This window comes from Penicillium pulvis (genome assembly GCF_028828015.1).
Source record: "Penicillium pulvis strain IBT 33274 chromosome Unknown contig_7_segment1_segment0, whole genome shotgun sequence".
In the NCBI taxonomy this organism is placed as follows: domain Eukaryota; kingdom Fungi; phylum Ascomycota; class Eurotiomycetes; order Eurotiales; family Aspergillaceae; genus Penicillium; species Penicillium pulvis.
In genome coordinates, this window is record NW_026643079.1 from 1,171,368 (window position 1) to 1,195,657 (window position 24,290).

Here is a 24,290-nt window from a genome sequence, read left to right on the forward strand (position 1 = left end):
GGACCATTTTTGCATCGATCAATTGACTCCAAGGGAAATGGCAAACCGCAGAGTAAGGTAGTCTAAACAAAAGACATGTACTAGATCCACCTATGTGTTTGAGATTTCATCCGCTCCAAAACTACCGATTATTTACTCACAATTTTCTATACAGCCAGGACTCCTGGATCCGATGATAATTCCTCAGCCACAAACTAAGCCGAAAGCTCTGACCAGGCTGGCTCATCCTCGTGCTCACGATCCGCATGCATAGCCGTGCAGGATGACTTGGCCGTCTATCAGCGTTAAAAAGTCTCCTCGCAATATTCTTCTTATTGTTTTGATCTTGTAGCTCTTCCTGGATTGTGATTTAATCGCGACATATGGCTAAGAACATGCACCAATCATGGCTCTGGCCTTATAAAAAGCGTCTCGTCTGAAGCCCGAGCTTCGGCTGGCGCAGGCCATCTAGACCTCTCAAGCTGATATCTCCAATGAGTAGAGAGCCCTGCTTTTTACGAATGAATATATTCCAAGCACTGGCATCCCATCCGACCATTGGAGATTTGTGGAGATTGACGGCAGAGATTGATCGGGTTCATGGGGCCGTTGCTAAGGGAGATATTGACCGTCTTTTTTACAAAATAGAAAGCGTTATAGAAGAGATATATAGTACTTAATAAGTGATACCAAGTAACTTATGTAAAGCATGTAGGTATTGACACGAGAGAGGAAGAAAAAAATAAAGGAAGGATAAAAAGAAGAACCAATGGCGGGGGTCGAACCCGCAACTTTCAGCTTAGAAGGCTGACACGCTACCATTGCGTCACATCGGCAACTTAAGTCACTAAATCTTACCTTTCAGTCCATAACTCTGCTAGATTTGTTGAGTGCTTTTCTTGTCTTTCCCAATCTCAATACCTACATCATTCCATATGTTTCTTCCAGGCTCTTGTCATCTCGAATCAATCCACATACTCCCTGCCTCTAGTGTGCTAACCATATTATAAGCTGTGAGTTTCCAGCCATAAAATTCTATGTATCGTCATCAAACATTCAATCAACAACCCGGTCTCCTCTCAAATATTAAACTAAGCTTCTTCACCTGGAGCCAAAGACGGATCGTCCTGCAGGGTGGGGATGACCGTAGTTGACTGACCAATTACCCCCGTGCTTGCTTGAGCCGTTTTAACGGATTGGCACGTCACTAGACTGTAATCGCTAGCTTAGCACACGCCCCCTATGCCGCTTGAAAGGTCTCCAAGGTCACAGGCTACGCCAGTGCTCTGCTGGGAACGAAGTGGTACTACTACTGCTACTACTACTACTATCTCCTGGATCTGAAGCACGCCTAGACAATTGACCACGTGTGTCACCTTACTTTTGACTCTAATTGATAAGAAAATTCCAAACAAAGAAAGATGTGCAGTGTGGGGATCGTCGATCTTAGGGCCGAGGCAACTTCCAAGTGCTTTATGTCTCAAGGGATTTGAACCACCGCCGATCTGTCATTCCTTTTTCGTTTGTGATGTCGATTTCCTAGTGCCCGAAAGCTGGGCAGGACCCACTTGGCCGCGGTGCCTTGCAGCATTGCATCATAGCCCGTGAATCCGTCTGATCTCATCCCTCACAACCTCGTGGACCTGACGATCGCCCGATCGATCGGGCCATCGCCCAGTTTGCGAAAATTACGATTTTGTAGATCTTCAGCTGCTGCGCCCTGTCAAATACAATCTATTCGCCGGGCCCGTTAAGAACCGTGGATTGGGTTCAATAAACCATCCGAGTCCTGGCTTGGAGGCCCCCGATCTAGCCATGGTCGGCAACTATGTGAGTGTATTAAAGGGCGGCTTGCCTCCAGACGCATCCCAGTCAAGTCGATCAAGTCCTTGAGATCATTACACACTATGGATATCCCTGATATCCCCGACGACAGACCACACAAGCCGGCATCGGTGCTCACCTCGCCCACGATTGTTCTCGATGATTGTACTCCAGAATATCCCGAGTCGCAATTCAAAAACAGAACTCAAGAAAGCCTCAATTTAACAAATGGCGAACAAACGCTTGAGCAATGGTAAGAGCGATGATCATTGTTGAAATTATTTTGGGCGAGTGCGCTGACCGAGACAGTCCCACTCCACCTAATGATTCCAGCGATCTGCGCTCACAGCCCTCATTAAAACAACTGCGCCGTAATTTCATTGTCAACGATCCTCATGAGCTACCTCTGCTACAAGCGACGAATCCGAATGATGGTGCTGAGGAGTTCTACCCGGTCGACGAAAATGACGAAGACGGCTCCTTTGATTTGGTCGCTCCGTACGAGGGCGACGGAGCCCCATTGCACACGCTTGAGCGCCAAGCGGACACTATGTTTTCACCAGAACACATGTTAGCTATTCTCACCAATCCGCGCTACCTAGCACGGTTTCGAGAGTTTTTGCTTAAAGAGCGGCCGAAGTCAATCCCCGTATTAACGTATTATCTCAATGCCAGCAAAGCTTTGAAGGCACTGGAATACGCCAATTCGCTGATCAGACTGTCGGTGCTTCTTCCTCCAGCTGGAATAGAGGCCGCCAAGCAGCCAGTGGAGCTTACCATTAACCATGCCCTTGAGGCTCGTGTGCAGGATGGGTTGAATGCCCTCACTGCAGAGGAACTCCCAGCTTTTATTACATCTACCTGCATTAACATTACCAGCAAGGTCGTGGAAGAGCGCGTTCGGGGAACTCTGCCTGAGAAGTTTCAAGGGACTGCTGATGCGCTAGCGGAGGTATTCTGTTTGACAGATCCGTCGCGGCCAGATAACCCAATTATTTTTGCTTCTGGAGGTACGGATTGACGCTACAGACGCTTCGGGCGCGTGTTGACTGTTGATTAGAATTCCACCGCACTACACAATACGGCATGGACTACGTATTGGGACGGAACTGTCGCTTCTTGCAAGGACCGAAAACCAACCCCAACAGCGTGAGACGCATCCGAGAAGCAGTGAAGGCTGGTCGGCACCACTCAGAACTTTTCCTCAACTAGTGAGTTTCAAGCATCAATCGCATTGCTCAATAAAGCTCACCAAAACAAAAAAAAACAGTCGCCGTGACGGCTCACCATTCATGAACCTTCTTCAATGTGCCCCTCTCTGCGATAGCCAAGGCAAAGTTCGATACTTCATTGGTGCCCAAGTCGATGTCTCAGGTCTGGCTATGGAGGGTGCACAGATGGAGTCGCTACAAGCACTTACAGCACAAAAGGATAGGAGAGAAGCTGGCGAAGAAGAACCTCAACAGCCAAAATCCGAGTTTCAAGAACTGGGCGAGTTGTTCAGCCCGCGCGAATTACAAAACATCCATGCCTATGGCGGCAATCTGTTCCAGCCCATCGAAGACAGAGTCAACCCGACAAATAGCCGCTTATTCATACCTGGCAGTCCTGATTATGAAGCAGACAAACGCCTCAGCGAGGCCCAGCTACTCGCTCCCTCAGCAGGCCCCAGTGGATCTTTAACTGGCGTTTATAAACATGTATGTTTACTTTACCCCAGGGATTCGTGACAGGCATACTAACTAAAGACACAGTACCTCCTCGTCCGACCATACCCATCCCTTCGCGTCCTCTTCACCTCTCCCTCTCTACAGATTCCTGGCATGCTCCAATCATCATTCTTATCACGAATTGGAGATACTGGTGAGAAGAAGGATAGCATCGTGCAGGCCATGATGGAGGGTCGCAGTGTCACAGCTCGAATCAAGTGGGTCACCCGCTTTACTGAGAATGGACGGCACCGCTGGATCCACTGTACGCCTTTGCTGGCGAATAATGGTGGGGTCGGCGTATGGATGATTGTGGTTATGGATGATGAAGATGAAAACCTTGTGCGGTGGAAGGGGAACTGGCCTACGACCCAGTAAAAGTCTTGAATATCTAATGATTTCTTGTATATACTAAGGTGGCAAGGTGCATGCATGCATAACAATAAATTTATCTGTATATTATTTGGAAGAAGTGTGATAAGAAGGTAGAGAGTAGATGGAAGGAGTAAGGAAGAAAAGCAAGATGATCAGCCATTTCATAGGGTGCTGCTACTGAGCACTGCTGACTTATGGAGCATCAGACATTCTGAATAATATCTCATTAGTAGGAACAAAGGAAGATACGTAGTAGCAGATGCCTGGCCTACCAATCATGTACACTTTCATTACAATATATGCATGTCCATTCTAATTGCGAAAGACTACTGCAAAATACCTGATAATATTTTTTAAAAAGTAGTCAGTATCTAAAAACGTGAGTTAAATCTTCATCAATCAACCTTTCAAAGAACTTTTTCTCTAGGGGTTGAATTTCAATTTCTTTCCAGAATATGATAGATCAACACTACACATCGGGTAAAGTATCCTGATAAGCCAACACAGCAGGATTCTTAACACCTCCCGGAATTAGTCTGGTCCAATCCCTCTCAACGCCTTCCTCAACATCAGGAAACGGACCCATGGGTGTGATTGCTTTCGGATTAATATCCAAATGACTCTTGGTATACTGCAATATCATCAGCTTTAAACCCCGAGCAGTATTGTAAAGAACAAGCAACTTACATTTTCCTTGATATGTTTGAAGTCAGTTGATGCCTGTGCAGCTTCAACATCCCAGTACACTCCCTTCAACCAATTATTCAAGACAGGATAATCGTGTCGAATAGTACCCAAGTTGCACTTGAAATGCTGAACATAGACAGTATCGAACCGGATCAGTGTCGCATACAACCGGATATCTAGCTCTGTCATCTCTTTTCCTAGCACGAACGGACCACCATGTTGTGCAACAATGTTTTCGAGCTTGTTCAGTGCGCCGAAGACTGGGACGACATTCTTGTCGTATACCTCTTGCGAGGGTGCAAATCCTGCTTTGTAGACGCCTGTGTTAACATCCGATTGCATCCAGGACGAGATAGTATCGATTTTGGTGCGCAAGTGAGACGGGTACAGATCGATAGAGGCGAGTTTTGGCGGGAGGAGCTCATTAAAGGCTGTTGGAAGCCAGCGAAGAAGCTCAGCACTTTCCTATCGTCACCGTTAATATTGAAACGATCATTAAGTTCAACGGAGATGAAGCGAGTACATTACAAACAGCAGTCCCGGTCTTTGTATCCCATAGCAGCGGAACAGAGTATCGTCCCTTATATTCCGGATCTGCGCGGAAGTAGACTTTATGCAGATAGTCCTCTCCAAAAAGGTGATCAACTGTTGAGCCAGGATATTCGTCATCTGAGCTGGGGAATCGCCATCCCGGCCAGCCGTTCGCGTCACCTTTGGGGTAAGGCTTGACGATGCTGATATCGATGAAATCCGCCAGACCTTTCAAATGACGGACAAAGTTGGCTCGATGTGCAAAGGGACAGAAGAGTCCAATATAGAGGTGGTAGCGCCCTTTCTCGGCGGGGAATTGAGCGCTGGGGATGACGCCATGCCAGCCGTCAGCGGTCGCGGGGTCATGGATGCTGGCAGGTGCTTGGGACATTTTACGTTGCTGGACTGAAGGAATTGAGATTCTGCTCTGGCTCATAAAAGAGATTTTAGGAAGACAAGACCGAATAACACGATGCATAGGGGAGTTGGAATGATGGAGTGATGTAAACCTCCAAATCCCGTTGGTGTTCGTAAGCCGGAAATTTTCCGCGGATATATTTGTAAACACTAAGAACCTTGGAAAATGACCGACAACAAAGACCAGCTCCTCAAGCGAAGATGAAGATGGCTTGCAATGGTCTTTCTACTTCCAGGTCGATAATATTTCCAATAACCAAGTTTTTCATTTGAATGAATCCGGAATCTAACTTTGCAACTTGACGTCCACTTCCAAAGACTGTCTCGAATAAGTTAAGAATAGGAAACCAATATGTCAAATCAATATTCTAGCTTCATTAAAAAATTGAATTGATGCGACTGCTATGCTCATGATTTGAGTCTTTGCTATTCATACCGAACGCAAGTAGAGCAGATCAAGCGATCTGGGGGAAAAAACGTATACATGCATTATACAAGCCAAAATAGAGCAGGACTTACCAGAATTCATTCGTTAACGTACTACGAATTGCTTCAAGATCTTTCCAAGACCCGGCCAATATATTCAAAGCTTGCCTGTTATAATCAAGCCTGATTAATACTCGTTTCCGTTTTCGAGCGAAGAGCCGAAGGAATACTATCCTCGAGACCCATTGTTCGCGGCACCTTGGGAATTCATCAAGCTGGCTTCTGAGTATGTGTAAGTGAAGGCATTTGCAGGAGTGGTTCATACTATAGTGCGCACTCGCAGAACAAAACACTCAACCATGGTACATGGCACCAAGGACCAACGCAACGCTGCACCTGCCTGGCCTTCGTATAGGCTTCCAAGCAGTGGTCGCCCATGATAGACCTGGGCTACAGAAGTCAGTGCATTTTACGCTACCACGAATATCAAAAAAACAAACGTAATAGAGTAGTATCTGCAGAGGAATTGAGGGATCTAAATGGGATACGGGAGACAAAGCTGATAGATGTTGGAGCAGAGAAAGGGGAGTATGAGTGAAGGGTAAAGGAGTATGAGTGAAGGGTAAAGGATCTGGCAATTGGAATGAGGGTAGGGATACAGGATAAAAAACAGAGAAGCATAGAGGATAATGGTAGAGATTGAAGAGGATTATTGACAGAAAACGAAGGATGAAAAGAGAATAGAGTGAAGATACAAGATGATAATATAGAATAGAGAAGAAGCTAGAGGATTCAAATGATAATTAAGCAAAGACAATAGAGTGCATATGGGCATTGAATTCGCGCTTCATGCCCTTATATTTCAAGCCGGCCAGAGACGTCTAGTCTTTATTATATAAGATTGACCATAAGTAAGCTCAAAATTATGAGAAATACTGTATTGAGTACCTGTCCTTCAATGGTAATCTGAATTGATCCATTGACTATGTGTAGAATTATGCGGGGAAGTAGATTAGAGACAAAAAAGCGAACACGCTTGCTGATATAAATCACATATGAAAAATTCGCCGTAAAAAGTCACACGTAGATTATTTGCGTCGTCATGCACGCCGTAAATCATTAGATCCTTGCTCATCCCGGGCAGCACATTGACACCACTTCTCTTCCCCATAAAACTTCAACTCCATTCCTCCTCGCATTAAACCCGGCCTTCTTCAACTATTGTGGGTGTCTCCCTTGCCACAGAAAGATATCTAGCGTCCCCCACAAGGTGGGCCGCGCAGAAAAAACCCAGCCAACATGTAGTCACACCATGCACCCCACGTCTCGTCAAGTTTATTCCACTCCACATACCTCTGGGGGCATGGGCTGTTCTCACTCATGAGCAGATTGAACTCATGCTCATCTCCTTCGTCACCCAAGGGGACCGTCGGTCCATGCGGCCATGCATCGAGGACAGTGTTCTTCTTCTTCATTTCAACACCGGCGTTAAGCCCGTGCTTTCGGAAGGATTTCTTCTTTGCAAATCTGTAATTATAGTCAGCAGGAGAAACAGATAAAGCTATGTATGGTGCTTTGCACTCTGAACATACAGCTTGAAGATGGGCTCATAGTTCAAGGTGAGAATACGAGCAGCCAGGAGTCTCATCGTCTTCGGATCATTGTCGTCACCTGTCAGAGGATCCATGGACTCAGGGGCGAATTTGCAGAGTCTTTTGTGACCTGGCGAATTCAATCCGGGGATTGTCAGCCCTGTGTTTTTTTCATTGACGACAATAAGAACGACAGTCTTCAGGAGACAAGTCATGGTAGCGTGGGGATTTGCCTGCTTGGACGGAAGCAAATGGTTGAAATGGCTGATCACTGTCTTCATGCCATAACAGTGAGGATCTGCGAGCCATGATGTCTATGAGGAAGGTAGCAGAGTCAGACACTGAAGTAAAATGCTAGAACAATCAAACATCTGCCGGACCACTTACATCAATTCTGTCGAAGGTAGTACCATTCAGTTGATGGGGCAAATCGAGGGGAGAGATGTGCAGAATGTGGATAGTGTTTTTAATAGTCGACATCCGGGATAGAGAGTCTGAAAGCAACTGACGAAGGTGGAAGAAAAGCTTGCCGTAGATATCATTTTCAGCGCCTCCATTCCGTGTCTCATCCACTACTTGGGGAGACCATCCTCGGACAGGCTCGAACACAGATCTTGCGGGCCAGTCATCTGCGGTCAACCACAGTGTTCTAATCTTGTCAGTATACCTCTAATTTGAATCTGTTGCCAACTCACGGGTTATGCTCAGTAAAGTCGTGGTGTGGATGCCCGTATGGAAGCAAGAGTCCATCCGTGAGCCATTTGGTATAGGCAAGTCGCCGAGCAGGTGGCATGAGAACCATACGTCGATGAACATCGTCAGTTTTCCAAGCGTGTGAAGGAGTTGATAGGCCAGTCGGCGCTGTAAGGAAATGCGGGAGCTTATTCCATGCTTCACGGGAGAGGCCGATTTTGAGAGAACGTGAACCAAAGGAAAATGTCTTTTGCAGAATGCGGCCTTGCGCAAGATCAAGAGCTTTAATCTCTTTTTGAATTGTGGCGAGGATGGGAGCAATCCGCTTCTGAAGAACAAAAATATCTGACTTGCGGATCATAATCGAGTACCAGATGTGAATCATGCAGTCAATTGCTTGATCCATGTCTTCAACGACAATAGGTATGAGCAGGATAATGATGTTGCGGGCGACGATGTTAAATTCCACGTCATTGATTGTAAATCCAATAGAGCCACTGTACTTCTGCGGGAGGTTGGCGATCGTTGTGAAGACATTTCCAAGATCTCCTGACGCTATGAGAAAGATTAAGTCAGTGATGGGCAGAACACAATGATTAGACCAAAGCACAGACCAGCGAATAAAAGACGAAGATTTCCTTTGAAGGTACTTCCTTCATTGGCTTGAAGATTGAGCATGTCCCGGGCAGGGGTATGGCTCCAAGTGCGTGGGAGCAGGATGCCTTCCATGCGGTTCTCGTTAAGCTCAGCAGCCCGGTCCTCTTCAATCCAGCTGGGCTTCCATGTCTCGTCATTCATGGAAGAATAGCATGTAAGGCTATGGTCAGGCCAATGGTCTTTCTGGCAATTTGGCCCGCAATACTAGTGAAGTATCGATTAGCAAAGCCGCACCAGGATAGAAAAGATATATTCCCGAACGAAATCACCTCGACAAGTAGGCAGTTGCTACACGCAACTCTGGCAGTCTTCTTGCAAATCGTGTTCACGGGGCTCCAGTTAGCACACACAGTCTCAGGCAAGCGTAACATGTTGTCGGTAGATGAAGATGAAAGACGTAGATGAAGATGTGGATAAGAAGGGGGGGGAGTATGATCATGAGGACGACAACGATGACATGGGTGGGCAGGAGTGGACAAAAGAAATCAAACGCGAAGATTGATGCTAAAAGGCGGGGTGAAAGGTCTTGAGGAAGAGAAGAACCATAGTGAAGCTCTAGTAGATCATAACATTATGGTGGTGCGTGGGTATAGTCGATGCTATTCACAGATTAGGGTTTGGTCCGATCTTGTTGCTAAGTGCCACGCACTGAGTTCAAGCTTAAAACGCATGGGTTGGAGCCTCCCATCCGATGAAATCAATACTTCAGGCCCCGCGGCCTCCCTTCAAATCGTCATTGTTCTACATAAGCTAGGGATGTTGATAAACTAGCTTTTTTCTTTTTCACCATCCATCTACAGGACGCTTTCGTATATTAACATTAATATAAGGATAAACTCCTACCTAGAAGTTCCATGAGCCTGAAGGTCCTGTAAATATTATGATACGTACTGATAGATGAGGGGCGCATTGATCTACAAAGTGTAAAGTATTCAACCTTGATACGCAAAACGCCACGTTATGGCCGGAAATGAACGCAGTGCGCCCGACGGATGGCTTGATATGGTCAATTGTATCTCAATCGCTACCGTTAAGAACGCCGTGTATCGACTTTATTCCTATTCTCTTAGTAGCAAACAGATTGAGACGTTCACTTGCGCACTGGCATTTTTCACGCGCAAGGCAAAACTTGGGAAGAAGCACCTATGAGTGGAATCCGGCAAAGCGACCTATTCCGACAGTGAACCAAATGCATAGAGCGGTGCTTTGTGGAAGTTCAACGGCTTACTAGGTGTACTGCTGACATGCTAGGCCTGTTCGGACACGGGTCCGGATTCTTCGCCACTGGGAAGCATATCTGTAGCATGCGCTTTCTTGTGCAGCTGAGATCCACCCGATAAGGCTTCAAATATTGTAATCGAAGGTAGAATGAGCGTCCACATAAGAAAATGAGGAACTTGGAGTGCCACCAGGGCATGTCCACAAGGGTTATCCGTTTTTTCTTTTTTCCAAATAAGAGAAAACATTGCATTATTATTTTCTGGACTTCTACACATAACCGGGACAGTCCCGTTATGACTCGCACGCCATGGCGAGGTCAGTCACTGATACACAATCATATCCAAACCACCGGCATAAGGCATCGTAACCCTACGGAATTGGCTACCAGGCGCATCCACATAAGCAAAGAGTTCCGCATAACCCGTAGCAGCCTTCACAGTATTGTCCGCAATGATCATAGCACCAGGTCTGAAGTGCGGCTCAACCAACTTCAAGGCCGGAAGAGCGAGAGGTGTCCAAACTATACGGCATTAGTCATTGTTACCAGCCAGTGATGAGATTATCACACAAGAATGATACGCTTATAGTAAGGGATGAACATACTATCCAGAAGCAAAAAGTCCACAGTGCCCAGATCCCTGACAAGGGTCTCCCGCAGATCACCAATGCGCAGATCAATCACACCTTGAATCTCCTCTCCAGCTTGCTGCCAGTTCTTTTGTGCTTCAGCAGCCTTGGAAGGTTCCTTCTCAGTAGCGATGACCCTACCCGTGGTGCTGGTGCTGGTTCCAGCTCCCCGTGCAGCATTTTGAGCTGCAGCAAGCGCGAGGTAAATGGTGCTCACGCCGAAGCTGGTTCCTGCTTCGACGATTGTGGTTGCGTTGATGCTGCGGAGGATGTGGTAGATGAGTTCACACTTGTCCTGGTCCAGGGCGATGAACTTGTCGCGCATAAGATTGTCGAATTCATTGGTTGTTTGACCTGGAAGAGAGCTCCATTCTATATTTGATTCCTGGTTCAAGGATTTGGAGTGGAGGTCCTGCAGGAAGGCGAGGAGGTGTGGGGTAGCTGTAAGAGGGGTTGGAGGAGCCATGTCCGAGGATCAAGTTTATTGATTTGGATCTGGGATAACAATTGAGGATTTTAGTAGATATGAATGAGACCAGTTATAGTGATGTAAGTTGCGGGTACTGCGGGTATGAACATAGTCGTGAGTCAGAAGAAGCTCCACATACTCGACACATTCCCCATGTTTTATGTTGCACGGGTGTGATCTCGGCTTTGCAAGATCCGAGCCGCTCGGGACTTCTGTAATTGACTCATCTTATTCAATCAATTCTCCAGGGCTGACAGACTAAGTTGCATTATGCCTAGCTTTGGTGTTTCGGCTCCTTTATCTAATGTGGGAATAGCAATTATTTTAGCTTTATACATCAAATGATCGAATGATAATCTCAATTGACCCATCAGGTCTCCTCCAATAAATCCGCATAGCTGTCAAGCGACCTTCCAATCAGATTGACCATTTCCCAGATATAATCTGCTGTGAAAAGGCGCGCCCAAAGGCGGGTAACTGCCGCACTAAGCCTAGTATTAGTGGCCATCAGCCACTCACGAGAAACGCCATGCTGCACCTCCATGACCATTTCGATGACAAAGTCCCGTAAGCGGATCTCCTGTTCCGTCAGCACGGGGTCAGGATTCGGCCCCATCACCGCTTCTAGCCACTTGGCAAGCACGACGGCACATTCAAGCGAGCATAGGGCGTGCTGATTTGACCACAGGGCGACCTGGGAGTGTGCCACGTATCCAATGCCTAGTTTGACCGGTGTGCTGAGCGCATGAGCACAGTGCAGTGCAGCTCGCGTGAGGCGGTCGCCACGCTGCACAGAGAGATTTTCTTTTAGACTCCTGGCTATTTGAACGGAGTCCCAAGATTGAAGTTGCCGGGTGGAACCACAATCGGCATTCAATCGAATGTATGCTAGCCGGAGTAATGCTGCAGACGTGAATGATAATGGCCCATGGGGACTGAGTGGGTCGATTGATGACTCCTGATTTCGTTCCCAGGACTGACACCAACGTTCAAGGGCCTGCTCAAATACGATGAGTTGCGATGTTGGTGCTATGGATGCATGATTAAGGCGGTTGTTAGAGCGAGAAACGCACAGGCGGCTCGTTTTAGTCATCAGCCATATGTCCTGCAGCAAGGCGTGGATAAGCACATAGCCACCAAGAGATGAGAAGCGTTCCATATCGCTGTGAGGATCGAATAGTGCTGATAATGCATCTTGAAACTTGGGTTCTCCAGGACTTTGACTGCGGGCTAACTGCCAGAGTTCGGGGCTGGATGCCTGCCATTCCCTCTCGGTGCATGGCAGGTCCAAAAAGATCTCTTCCGTGAGAATGACTGGGGGGATATCGAAGACAATAGTATGAATATTAAAAAAGCAGAAGACAATCAGCTTTATACGCTTGACTTGCTCGCGGAAAATCCAGCTTGCCCAAGTTCCGTCCAGTTCGGGGAGTCGGTTGAGGCCCCCTTTCCGCACCAGGGCGCCCATTGTGCTTCGAATAGACAATGCCTCGTAGTATGGCGGATCGTTTAAAAACCATGATGAGACAGATATTAAGAAAAGCAGGGACTGAATTGTTTCAAGCATATCTATACTGTTCGCATCAGGTTCCGGTAGCTTTCCTGATTGGAACGTCCGTCGGACGTGCTCCAAAGTGACTGGTTTGGCTATTTGGTACAGTCGCATACTAGTGTCTGGCTCGCGACAGTAGCGCGCACCTAGCGCGGCCATGGATAAAAATAGAGTGACAGGCATAGCCTCGACATTGAGAGTTGGCTTGTGCACAATTGGATAGTGATCATGGTACCCCATTAGGTAGCCAGTTAAACATCGGGATAAAGCATGGCGAGAGGGGAGAGATGGGTCGGGGACCACATTGGAATAGTCCGCTAAACGACGAAGAATCTTTTCTCGGCACTGTGCTGTCACAGGCAGGAACCCTGTGGGTTGTCGTGCCTTGTGGGCCGGGGACTGATATCCCTCGGGCTGAAGAGATGGTAGCTGTGCACCATGACGTGGTAGTACCGAGCTCAATGGCGTAGAAGCTGGCTCTGTAGGCGGGCCTCCATCAGGGGTCTGTTCAAATTCCGCAACGGGGGAATATTGCAAGGGTGGGAACAAAGGAAGCGGCTGGAATGCTGGCGAGAACGGATGACTAGGCAGGGGAACACTGTCTAGGAATGACGTGAAGTCATTATCTTCGTAAGCGCCCGCTGGAAAACCGCCCAGTGGGTATCCATATTCGGGTCCTTGCAGAGGCGGGGCGGCGGTTTGCTTTGATGGGGAAATCTCGGCATTGGATAGCTGAGGGCCAATCATTGAGCTTCGGTCTACAGATATGGCATCCGAATATTGATCGCTCCGTCCTGATATTGGACGATTGGAATTTGCATGGTCTGTCACGGCTGATGCCAGAACATCTAGGCCATCTAAATTTGACCGAGCTGGAGAGGGTGATACTGTCTGATGGCTCGCGGGGCTCGCCCCTGGTTGATGGGCGAGTCGCTCATGACGCGCAAGCAGATCTCTACACCGAGATTAACAAGATATACACTGCATTGGGTTTGTGCAACATACTTGCGTGTAAAGGCCTTCGGGCATTGTGCACAGGCATACGGTTTCTCCTTCGTGTCTGGCTAGGTGTTAGTTCGGATGTCGAACCGAATCGGGGAAGTATCCGTACGGGACCGATCGTGGCGTTGAAGATGCTCCAGACGAGCGAATGATCTGGAGCATCGCTGGCATTGATAGGGTTTGCTGTCCATGACTTCAAGATGTGATGTTGGGCGAGTGGAGAGGGGTTTTGATCAGAGACCGGGGAGATAGCGACCAACTCCGGCTACATGATGTCAATGCGACAGTGACGACACATTTGTAAGCTCTACTCTGACCATCACCGTTTTAAAGTTAAAGTATAGACGACACCAAGAGAGTGAATGGTGAGTATAGTATTGGTTGAATAAAAAAGGGACTAGCTACATGGGGAAACTCATATAATTTAGATGAGGTCACCTGATCGCAGAGTTCAAGGTCACATGATGAGACGTCGTCGATATTGACTTGGAGCAATGTCGCGTCTTACCTTTACAGCGTCACGGACTGTGAATAAATCCCGTTTCCCAGACCTTGTCGGTACTTGATTGTGGTCGCTTGTACCGCCGGTGTCGTACTTGTTCAGAATATGTAGCTTTCATAGCCTACTTCAGCTGCCAGGTGAGGTCTCTTCCCCTCATTGCGCTTGAATACCCACCATTGTAGTACTCAGTAGCTGCCGCCGATGGCAATTTAGAGGACTACAGTTGAATCGGAAGCTATCCAGCATATTCAACGTCACTGGCCGCGATCCTTGGAAAGTTATTCTCTATTCACCATCCGGCAAAGCGGACTTGATGACGTTGTGCCTTTCAAGTTTGTAGTCGGTCTGGCACCAATCTTGGAAGTACCGGTTTCTCATGCTATACATCGAGAGAATGTCCGTGCGGTCACATTCTATATGTTGGTGGCGCAAGGTGTAGTTTGCGGGGTCGAACAGGGGTCGAACTTGATACAATCCCAACTCTTCCCATTTGCTTCTACGAGCTCGTTTTATTTGGTGTGGAGCTCTTAGACTTGTCCACGGTTCCCAAGATTAGGAAATGTGACTCGTCACCACGGTCTTATATAAGAGTCTTATATAAGAGCAGGACTTTAAAGATTCGGGAGCTCGGTGTTCTCGGCATTCCCCCCGGAAAACCCCCCAATTTTTCTCCAAATTGGAGATCGCCATCGAAGTGGAGAAATGCACTTCCTGAAAAGTCAAACACGCTAACGGCAACAAGTCTCGGCAAAAGAGAATTCCTGCAAAACGATAGACATGGCCATTGTCAAATAGTCGAATAGCAGTCAGAAATGTGCATAGACTAGATCAGAACAGTTCCACTTTTCCCATCATACATATCCCACAAAAATACCCACAGAATGATAAGCAAATACCCCGGTGGAGCCCAATTTGGAGAATCTGCAAACCGGCTTCTCCAATTTTATTTTTCATGGGTGACTCTTTCGACCCACGCTTATTTATATAAGGTCTGATCCTCATTCTGGACCTGTCAAAGTGAGGAGCTTCAGCCAAAGGACAAAAGCTCCCCCACCCCACCATTATCGGTATACATGGCTGTTGAAGCCTCCGAACTCACCAAATCTGGGTCCGTTGTCACCATGGATAGACGAGAACCCAGCCCCGACTCCTTAGTGGAGCCAAATGAGATTCAATATCTTTATCTCGAGCTGGAGACCCCGCTACCTACTCCATGTATTTCTTTACCCCCAGCTGCTGGTCAATCTGCACCACCCGAGGCACCAAGCCTGGAAAAGTACACCTCGCCTTTCTTGTGGCCGAGATGGCGCAAGTGGATGATGACTTGGATCGCTTGTGCTGTTACCGCACTGGCTGGTTACTCCGCTGGCGAGGTTAGTCCGGCATCGAGCGAATTGTGCAAGGAATGGGGAATCAGCTCTGTGGTTTATAACCTCAGTATCACGATCTTCTGTATTGGATTTGCGCTGGCGCCTATGATTCTGGCTCCATTTTCAGAAATTAATGGTCGCCGACCCATTTTTGTTGTTAGCGGTATCGTCTTCGTTGGTATGTATGCCTTCACTATCATATTGAAAGATGATACTGACAAAATGATTTTCAGCTTCTCTGATTGGATGTGGAGGGACTGATTCGTTCGCCGGGTTGCTGGTCGCCCGTTTTTTCCAAGGATGTAGCTCCTGTAAGTTCCCACTGAGCCATTCTACTAGATGCGGTACTGACAGGTCCCAGCAACATTTTCGACTATGGTCGGTGGTGTGATCAGTGACATTTTCCATGCACACGACCGAAACACTCCCATGGCGCTTTTCTCCGGCGCTGCCTTGTTTGGAACAGGTTTGGCACCTATTATAGCAGGTGCTATCGCGACCCACACGACCTGGCGCTGGATCTACTACTCGCACGCCATCGTTTCCAGTGTCTTCGTGGTCATCATCTACTTCTTCTTCAAGGAGACTCGCGGAAGTGTCATTCTTAGCCGCAAGGCCAGCGCCCTGAACAAATACTACGAGAAACTCGAGGAGGCCGGCCATTTCGGTGTCATGACATTCTCTGAAGACCAGCCCGGAGAGAAGAACGTTCAAAGAATTCGATGGAAGGTGGAGAGCGATGAGCAGCGCGCTTCATTGCTGACTGCAGTTCAGATTTCTATATATCGGCCTTTCCACATGCTCTTCACCGAGCCTGTGGTCTTCTTCTTCTCTTTGTGGGTGTCATTCAGCTGGGCTACGCTCTACCTGCAATTCAGCTCTATCCCTCTGGTCTTCAAAACAAACCACCACTTCAACGTCGAACAAACCGGTGCCGTCTTTACTTCTCTATGCGTTGGTGTCATCATAATCACTATAATCAGCATCAACCACGATAAAATCGGTGCGATAATTGGAAGAGGAAAAATTCCCTCAACAGCCGAAGGCCGACTCTACTACGTGTGCATTGAGTCCATTCTCCTTCCAATCGGTCTATTCTGGTTCGGCTGGACCTCTTACCCATCGGTACCTTGGATCGTGCCGACTATCGCAATTGGCTGTGCGGGTATGGGTATCTTTTCTATCTACCTTGCGACATTCAATTATCTCGCGGATACGTACCACCGTTACGCCAGTTCGGCGATTGCAGCGCAGTCTTTCTGTAAGTCTCCAGATTTCGATCTGATATGTGTTTTGGGTCCAGACTAATTGAGGGTTTAGGCCGGAATCTGCTTGGTGGAGTCTTCCCATTGGTTACGGCTGCTATGTTTACGAATCTCGGATATCCCGAGGCATCTAGTCTCTTGGGTGGCATTGTAAGTTCGAATCTTTGTTTGATGTTGGCTTGTTGCTAACATGATGGATTAGGGATTTCTCCTTACACTCGTGCCATGGATTTTGGCTTTCTACGGACCGAGGATTCGAGCCCGCAGCAAAATGGCTAGCGTAAGTCTTTCCCTGAAACGATAGTATTAGAAATTTGCTAACCCAGACGCCATAGGAGTTGAACAAGTGAACATAAGTTCTTAAAAAATAGAGTTTCGGTGTTTCGGGAATAGACATAGACTAATTTAGATGATGATCTTTTGGATCCATGAAGCATGACCGTCAATGGCATTTATGCATTCATGAAATTAATGACATTATTACATCCCATCCTTGGAACATGATTTATTAGGTACCAGAAGATCCAAAAAGCACGTAAAATGATATCAATGCAGGATGCGATTCTCCTAGAGATGCTACCATGAATGCATGCGCCTGAGCCGTAACTACCCGAACATAATGATAATGATTTTAATCCATAGGAACCGATGCAGTATTCCTAGCAAAGCCGCTCCCTTGTAAGATTGAATTTGGTGCTACCCCTTTACCTGGGGTGCACATGAGACCCTCGGGAAGCCTGTACACGAGGTTGAGGGCGGTGCGAGGCATACCGCTCATCATCCTCACTATCACTTTCCATTTGATCCAAGATACGATCAATTTCGTCTCCTGCGTGAGATTCTAGTCCAAATCCCGAGGGCCTTAACTCAAAGCTGCGACCATTATGGGACTTCTCGCTCAATGAGCTTTGGCTATGATAATCACTTGCGTTGCCGTTCGAGAGCGAGTGGATTGACTCATTTAAGCTGATTTGCGAAGCAGGCGGCTGTAAAGGGCGTGGACTAGCACGATACCCGGAGTTCTCTGGGCTGGACATGAACATGAGTGTCTCAATTGCGTCTTGTTCCATCGCTGTGCTTTGAGAATGAGTGCGAGATCTATAAACCTCGTGCTGCGCTGATAGCGGCATGCGTGCAGAAGGGGGAACATGCGGAGTTCCTGGTCCCAACACTGGAGGCGACCCCAACGTCTTGGTTAGGGAAGGTTCCTGGACTGAATGGTGCCGTCGATGATGACGGGCATAAGGACTGCGCTCATATGGTTTTGTAGTTGCATTTGGATTAGGTCTACGCCGGCGCGTATCCCCGGCGGATGATATGATATCGACTGGAGGCGCTAGTTTGGGAATTTGAAGAAGTTTGCCAGATGAGATGGCTGAATGAGAACGATGATGTGAGGGGAAATCGCGGGGCGTAGGTGTTGATGATGAAGGTTGTGGATGAGATGTGGGGGTCATGCCTTGCATTGTACCATTTGGTGTTGGTGGGCTTGCCGATGACAGACTCTCCAATCCTTGGATCGCAAGTTGGGTATTATTGTCACGCGCCTGTCGAGACTTTTCAATCTTGGCGGCAGCATATGATAGTCGAGTACGGATGTGGACAGATAGCTAGGCGCAAATTAAAAATTATATCCGAAACGAGCATGAGAGCTTTGTTACCTGTGCGATTCTGTTTCCATGAGCCGGTGAGCCTGTGCTCTTTGAGCGCCGCCGAAGGACCGCTTGGGCGGTTTGAGGTTCCGCAAGACTCGATATGGATTTGACATCTCCAGTTGCCGTCCTCTTGTGTCCCGGAGCAAAGTGTACTCCATTTGCTGACCGTGAAGCCGAATGATTTGGTGACTGCGGCGGAGACCTGGAGCCATTACTTTTTCTCTCCGAAGTATAGCCGTCTGTTGACCCATTTCCATAGACAGATGATTGGTCTTGAGAGTCCGAGTATGTCTTTGGGGTTTGTGTATCATCGGTGGAAGACTGAGAGTTTTCGATTTTAATAGATTGACTGGAATCGTTCATCGAAGAGGAGGGAAGACTGGACAATGAGTCTGCGAAAGTGCCCGCGGATTGTGGCTCCGGTCGACGAGCATCAGCAGATGTATCGCTATCGCGTTCCGATGACTCAACATATTGTGGAAAGGCACTGGTCTTGTCGTGTACATGGGCATTCAACCCATCAATATGCAGTGATAATGGTTGAGGGGACCGAGGAACCTGGATTTGTTCCGCGCGAGTTGGGACTCCTGGCGCTCGTGACGTTGAAGATCCGGTGTTCGCACTGGCCTCCACATGCGGAGCCCCGCGACTAGACGGGGCATGTTGGAGGTCATTCATGACCGAGTAGCAGGATGTAAGAGGGATAAGCCTGGCAAAGTGAACAACAATGAAATCAAGGACGACTAACACGCGACCATGCGGCAATTGCAAAATTACGCGGCCACGAGGGGATCTAAACACGCAAGACCTATGTGACTTGCGCCAAATCACCGCATTGAGACGGAATACCGGGAATGTCCGACGTGAAGCGACCAGGGATGCACCGGAGAGACGGTCAGGATCTGAATGGCTTCGAGGCGGGTGAGTGCAGTGATGCTGATGCGGGTACTAGTAGCATCTGCCCAATCCAGAGGCGATCGACCAAAACGCGCAGGGTTGAGCACGAGGAAAAACGGTCAACTGGCAGCCTCTCCACTGGCACCGAAACAAATATCCGGGGTGGAGTGGCGCGCTTGAAGTAAAGAATGAATCTGGGGTTATGGAATTAAGTGACGAAGAATAGCAGGAGCCAAACACTGAGATTGCCTCCGGAATCGCTGGAGCGGAAGTCAAAATGTCGCCTTCGGCTTTCCTTCTGCGGCGACGCGTTCGAGACACGGTCACGTGCGGCGGTGCCACTTACGGGATTGATCGTTATACGGGCTCAGAATACGAAAAAAAGTTGATGTTTAGTGAATGAGGAATATAGATCTCTAGAATTTCGGGCTCCAGGAGCCATGTTCGTGGATATTGGGGAAGCAAGTGGTTTGATTCTTAAGTAGCAGAGAAGTATACTTGTGAAGAGGGATGCGAACCTTGGAAGCCAGGATGGATGCATCGAGCAGAAAATCGTATCCACATCTTATATTGTCAATGTAGGAGCAAAATTAGTCGAGAAATATATCAAATGTGTATTCATTCTAGCTTTGTTTCTCCGCGTCTGCCTTTATTGGGGCTGTTTAGGACCAGATCACGTAGTAGTGCCTCATTCTTCAGGCAACAAGCGTATTCATACACCAAGTACACTGCGCATGTACATGAGGCCGCTAGTGCGAGTCCTTACAAAAATTCCAACTTTCGTGTCACTATCACATCAAGATTAAAGCTAGGCCAGCCTAGAATACAGTCATAAAGTATGAGTTCAAAGTGAGTTTCTTTCATCATCCTGGGAAAGCGAAAAACTCCGAGTCTTACAAACGCAGCACTATAGATTATGTTAAGAGATTCCGGCGGAAGTTCCCCGCCAACTCAGCGATAAACCCCTCTTCGGGATTGCCAAGAGCTCCAAATACCTCGGGTTTAAAGGGGTCGCCTCCTCTTGAAGGCATGAAAGAATGGCTGCTATTGCTTGGACATTCAGTATGTACTTGAATGTCACATATTTACCTTAAACCCACCAACAAAGAACAGGCTCAAGACATTGATAACCTCAATGTCATTCATGTCGCTGGAACAAAGGGCAAAGGCAGCACATGTGCCTACGTTGATAGCATTTTGCGGGAGCACGCAAAAAGAAATGGGATCTCACGGAAAATTGGACTCTATACATCGCCGAGCCTGTGGCCGCGAAATCGAATCCGGATCAACTCAAATCCACTACCAGAGGATACATTTTTCCAACGCTTCGGTGAGGTATGTACCGGCCTATGCATTGACCCTGATAGGCCGTCTCCCGAGATCAAGACCCCTGGATTGCTTCAGATGATGGCTATTGTATCGTTCCACACTTTCATAAAAGAAGAGGTGGATGTAGTCATTTGCGAGACTCATCACGGTGGCCAGTATGATGCGACCAATTTCGTTCAACATCCTGTCATCACTGCCATCACGAAGATCGGTATGGACCACGTTGACAATCTAGGCGGGTCTATCCAGAATATTGCTTGGCACAAGAGTGGGATCTTTAAAGCCGGGGCTCTTGCACTTTCGGTTCCACAGGTTCCAGAGGCTGAAGGTGAGATGAGGAGCCGGGAGAAGGAACTGGGTGCGTCACTGCACTTCATCAAAGATGTCAAGGGCGCATTACTTCAGTTCATCACAGACGTCACGTTTGAAAGCATTCAGCCCGAGCAGCGAGAGAATTGCGCACTCGCCACGCAAATCACTCATAATTTTCTCCTGATGAGTGGTCAATCGCTCGACGAACAAGACGTTCAGGCTGGTATTGAGAAGTTTCGCTGGCCTGGGCGCTTCGATATTGTCGAGTCCGGTGGCTCTACTTGGTATTTGGATGGAGCACACAACGAAATGAGCATGGAAGTTGTTGGAAAGTGGTATGAGCGGGTGGCCCATGCTAAGTATATTCCCTTATATATTCCATGCGCCAATACCAGCCAGTATTCTAACATATTGAGCAGCTCTATCCGAGTTCTTATTTTTGCTCATTTTTCACCGGAGCGGACGCGTGACTGGTCTAAGATATTACAAAGGCTTGGTAGATATCTACAGACGCCGGTTCAGCATGTCATATTTGTCAAGCAAATTGAATATGATCAATTTTGCACTTCAGAAGAACGGCTGGATGAATATTCTCAGCTCTGGGAGAATAGTTGGCCTTCCAGTGCCATATATAAGGCTGATAGTGTTGGAGATAGCATCAACCAGGCCAAGAATATTGGTTCGGGGGCGCAAATCTTGGTTACAGGAAGCCTGTACTTGGTAGAAGCTGCTTTAGAGCTTATCAAGAGCGAGACTAAGTGTCAAATCTGCGCCTGATGCATTTACCCATGATATCAAAAGTACGAGGCCCTAGGTCTCTCACGGATCCGGTCGTTGTTGGACTGATGAAGACGGTGAAGATTAGGAATTTGGCGCGCCATTGAATGCCTCCCCCTCGAATCACACCGGCTTCAAATGTTTACTTCCATAATTTTCAGAGCTCATGAATCATAGCCTTTCTAGGTACGGAGAAAAAACAAGTAAAGCAAAACTGAAGACCCAGATCTTAGTATATAATATTCGCCGTTCAACAGCCACTATACAACAAGTCCATGTATTAAAAACATTGAGAAGCACTGGTTTTCTCCTCAATCTTGAGTTTCTATCAAAAAGCTTAAGGGCAGCCACTTGAAGGGTAGTTGCAGCTGCTAGTCTCACCACCTCCAGTGATAGAAACTCCAGAGAAAGAAAAGTCGGAGCAGCTGTCGCTACCACAGAGAATGTAGTAATCCATACCGTCATCGGTAGCAGTACCAGTGACATCAATGAACGAGATGCTAGAGATAGTAACACCGTTGGTAGGGTCACCGGTAGCACCACCGTTCAAGTAATCCTGCTGGATATCGATACCATAGTCGGAGATACCAGACATGGTGATGTTCTGGTAGATGACATTGGTAACGCTACCAGTGGTATCGGCGTTACTCTTGATACGGCAACCGTTCTCACTGTCAACAACCTGGGAGTTCTTGAAGGTCACGGTGTCGACGACGTTGTCGCTCTTTCCACCAATGGAACCAATGCTGAGACCGTGACCGCCGGAGCAGTAGAGGTTGTCAATGACAATGTTGGAACCGCTGGTGACAGCAACACAGTCATCTTGGTTGTAGACGACGGTGTTCTCCACGGTAACGTATGTGCTCTTGGAGATGTCGAAACCGTCGCTGTTGTGGGCGGCTGGGTCGCCGTCGGAGGCGGAGTTGGCTGCGTCTCCGGCGGTGTTGTTCAAGGTGAGGCCGGAGATGGTGAGGTGCTCAACATCTTCGATCTCGAAGCAGTGAACGGGCCAGTTGACGATGTTGAGGTTGGTGATCTCGGAGTAGTAGACGTCCTTGACGACAATGAAGTGGTCGGGCCTGGGTAGGGTTGGTCAGTGGTTTGTTCATCTTGGGCCCTTGACTTGTTGCTTACTTGTCCTGGCCACCGTTAGATCCTTCACCGTCCCAGTAGGCCTCGCCGTTACCCTCAATTACGTGACCATCAGCACCGGTAATGGTGAGGTTGGTTCCAGAGATAACAATGGGGTCAAAGTCGTCGTCGAAGGTGTCTCCGAAGGTCTGTCATCTGTTAATAAATAGCCAAGCGAAAATAAAAAATCAAAATGAAACGTACGGTAGTACCAGCGAAGGTGACCGAAGCACCGGTCTGAAGACTCGACAGGTCAATGGTGCTCGAGGGAGGAGCATACAGGTCGGACAGCACAATGTTGGTGCAAGATGCAACAGCGGAGGAGAGCGAAGCATATTCGCTGACAACACAAGCAGATCCAGTAATGACAGCAGCCTCAGAAGAAGAAGAAGCAACCTCTGCCGCGGCGGTAGTCACGACAACAGCTGCAGCGGTGGTGCTAGGAACCTCAACCGCGGCAGAGGTGGAAGAGGTAGAAGAGGCAGCCCGAGTAGCTGTAACAAAGGTAGTTGGCGAGCTCGAAGTGCTAGTCGCAACGGGCACAGCAGCGGCAGTGCTGGTAGAAGCAGCAACAGCAGCAGTGGTGGTAGGCTCAGATGCGGCCTATCAACTGTTAGTTAGCTGCCACAGACTATTTATGCCAACATCACGATAATAGCTTACACTAGCCGAGTCAGTCGCCCAAGCAGTATCAAGACAGCTGCATGCGCTGGACATGTGCTTCACATTGTAGTCACAAGCAGAAGCAAAGCTAGGCAGACCGGTAGTGGCAGTCACAGAGCTAGCTGTGAAAGTAGCACAGAAACCGGCAGCCTCAGACCTGGAGGCAGTGTACGCAGAAGCACAGGCATGACTAGCGGGATTGTCACATCCCAGAACTAGCAGCGGAAGGAAAGAAAGAACTAGCGCGCTGCGCATAGTGAAAGAATGAATGAAAAGAATGAATGAGTGAATGACAAAACAAAAATGAACGATTGGGATGAGACTCGAGAAGTACAGCTACGAGAAGAAATACGAAAACTCTTATACTACTATGCACCCTCATCCAGGGGAACAATTTAGTCCAAACGCTCATGAACTGGGTCCACCTGCCGAAGAAAGTCAAAGTCTAGATGCAAGACGTCCACTGGCGTCGGCAAAATTTTGATTCGAGTCCATGATAATCCACTAATGAGATCGTTAGCCCCTAGCGCTGTCTAAAGCATGGCTGTGTCGTTTCATATGGGCCAGAATACACTAAGTTGGCCAAATGGAGACTCTTGGCCTAAACAGGTTAGGTGAAAGGTACCGA

The 24,290-nt window shown here is 47.9% G+C and overlaps 11 protein-coding genes across 11 annotated transcripts; 5 read left to right on the forward strand and 6 right to left on the reverse strand.

Annotated features, from left to right (window-relative positions):
* Window positions 1-1,886: 1,886 nt before the first annotated feature.
* Window positions 1,887-3,890, forward strand: N7503_008376 (PAS-associated C-terminal; the record flags this gene model as incomplete). The annotated part of the gene is made up of 5 exons (XM_057067923.1): window positions 1,887-2,056; window positions 2,113-2,813; window positions 2,864-3,014; window positions 3,074-3,503; window positions 3,558-3,890. The coding sequence occupies 5 exons, from the start codon at window positions 1,887-1,889 to the stop codon at window positions 3,888-3,890; spliced, it is 1,785 nt and encodes a 594-aa protein (XP_056918778.1).
* A 466-nt stretch (window positions 3,891-4,356) lies between these two features.
* On the reverse strand, window positions 4,357-5,496 carry N7503_008377 (putative cell wall organization protein/glutathione transferase (Gto3); the record flags this gene model as incomplete). Its single annotated transcript, XM_057067924.1, has 3 exons — window positions 4,357-4,518; window positions 4,575-5,039; window positions 5,107-5,496. 3 exons carry the CDS (start codon window positions 5,494-5,496, stop codon window positions 4,357-4,359), a joined length of 1,017 nt encoding a protein of 338 aa, XP_056918779.1.
* A 1,705-nt stretch (window positions 5,497-7,201) lies between these two features.
* N7503_008378 (DUF4470 domain-containing protein) lies at window positions 7,202-9,031 on the reverse strand (the record flags this gene model as incomplete). Its single annotated transcript, XM_057067925.1, has 5 exons — window positions 7,202-7,475; window positions 7,541-7,854; window positions 7,928-8,189; window positions 8,236-8,788; window positions 8,848-9,031. The coding sequence occupies 5 exons, from the start codon at window positions 9,029-9,031 to the stop codon at window positions 7,202-7,204; spliced, it is 1,587 nt and encodes a 528-aa protein (XP_056918780.1).
* An 819-nt stretch (window positions 9,032-9,850) lies between these two features.
* On the forward strand, window positions 9,851-10,039 carry N7503_008379 (uncharacterized protein; the record flags this gene model as incomplete). Its single annotated transcript, XM_057067926.1, has 1 exon — window positions 9,851-10,039. The coding sequence occupies one exon, from the start codon at window positions 9,851-9,853 to the stop codon at window positions 10,037-10,039; it is 189 nt and encodes a 62-aa protein (XP_056918781.1).
* Window positions 10,040-10,431: 392 nt separating this feature from the next.
* N7503_008380 (O-methyltransferase) lies at window positions 10,432-11,204 on the reverse strand (the record flags this gene model as incomplete). The annotated part of the gene is made up of 2 exons (XM_057067927.1): window positions 10,432-10,631; window positions 10,715-11,204. The coding sequence occupies 2 exons, from the start codon at window positions 11,202-11,204 to the stop codon at window positions 10,432-10,434; spliced, it is 690 nt and encodes a 229-aa protein (XP_056918782.1).
* Window positions 11,205-11,577: 373 nt separating this feature from the next.
* N7503_008381 (transcription factor domain-containing protein) lies at window positions 11,578-13,952 on the reverse strand (the record flags this gene model as incomplete). Its single annotated transcript, XM_057067928.1, has 3 exons — window positions 11,578-13,714; window positions 13,765-13,819; window positions 13,871-13,952. The coding sequence occupies 3 exons, from the start codon at window positions 13,950-13,952 to the stop codon at window positions 11,578-11,580; spliced, it is 2,274 nt and encodes a 757-aa protein (XP_056918783.1).
* Window positions 13,953-15,384: 1,432 nt separating this feature from the next.
* N7503_008382 (MFS transporter) lies at window positions 15,385-17,248 on the forward strand (the record flags this gene model as incomplete). The annotated part of the gene is made up of 6 exons (XM_057067929.1): window positions 15,385-15,811; window positions 15,867-15,944; window positions 15,995-16,894; window positions 16,954-17,048; window positions 17,101-17,178; window positions 17,234-17,248. 6 exons carry the CDS (start codon window positions 15,385-15,387, stop codon window positions 17,246-17,248), a joined length of 1,593 nt encoding a protein of 530 aa, XP_056918784.1.
* A 354-nt stretch (window positions 17,249-17,602) lies between these two features.
* Window positions 17,603-19,231, reverse strand: N7503_008383 (uncharacterized protein; the record flags this gene model as incomplete). The annotated part of the gene is made up of 2 exons (XM_057067930.1): window positions 17,603-18,508; window positions 18,560-19,231. The coding sequence occupies 2 exons, from the start codon at window positions 19,229-19,231 to the stop codon at window positions 17,603-17,605; spliced, it is 1,578 nt and encodes a 525-aa protein (XP_056918785.1).
* Window positions 19,232-19,407: 176 nt separating this feature from the next.
* On the forward strand, window positions 19,408-19,635 carry N7503_008384 (uncharacterized protein; the record flags this gene model as incomplete). The annotated part of the gene is made up of 1 exon (XM_057067931.1): window positions 19,408-19,635. One exon carries the CDS (start codon window positions 19,408-19,410, stop codon window positions 19,633-19,635), a length of 228 nt encoding a protein of 75 aa, XP_056918786.1.
* An 889-nt stretch (window positions 19,636-20,524) lies between these two features.
* On the forward strand, window positions 20,525-21,868 carry N7503_008385 (bifunctional folylpolyglutamate synthase/dihydrofolate synthase; the record flags this gene model as incomplete). Its single annotated transcript, XM_057067932.1, has 1 exon — window positions 20,525-21,868. One exon carries the CDS (start codon window positions 20,525-20,527, stop codon window positions 21,866-21,868), a length of 1,344 nt encoding a protein of 447 aa, XP_056918787.1.
* Window positions 21,869-22,205: 337 nt separating this feature from the next.
* N7503_008386 (glycoside hydrolase family 28 protein) lies at window positions 22,206-23,917 on the reverse strand (the record flags this gene model as incomplete). Its single annotated transcript, XM_057067933.1, has 4 exons — window positions 22,206-22,947; window positions 23,003-23,148; window positions 23,204-23,602; window positions 23,663-23,917. 4 exons carry the CDS (start codon window positions 23,915-23,917, stop codon window positions 22,206-22,208), a joined length of 1,542 nt encoding a protein of 513 aa, XP_056918788.1.
* Between the last annotated feature and the right edge of the window lie 373 nt (window positions 23,918-24,290).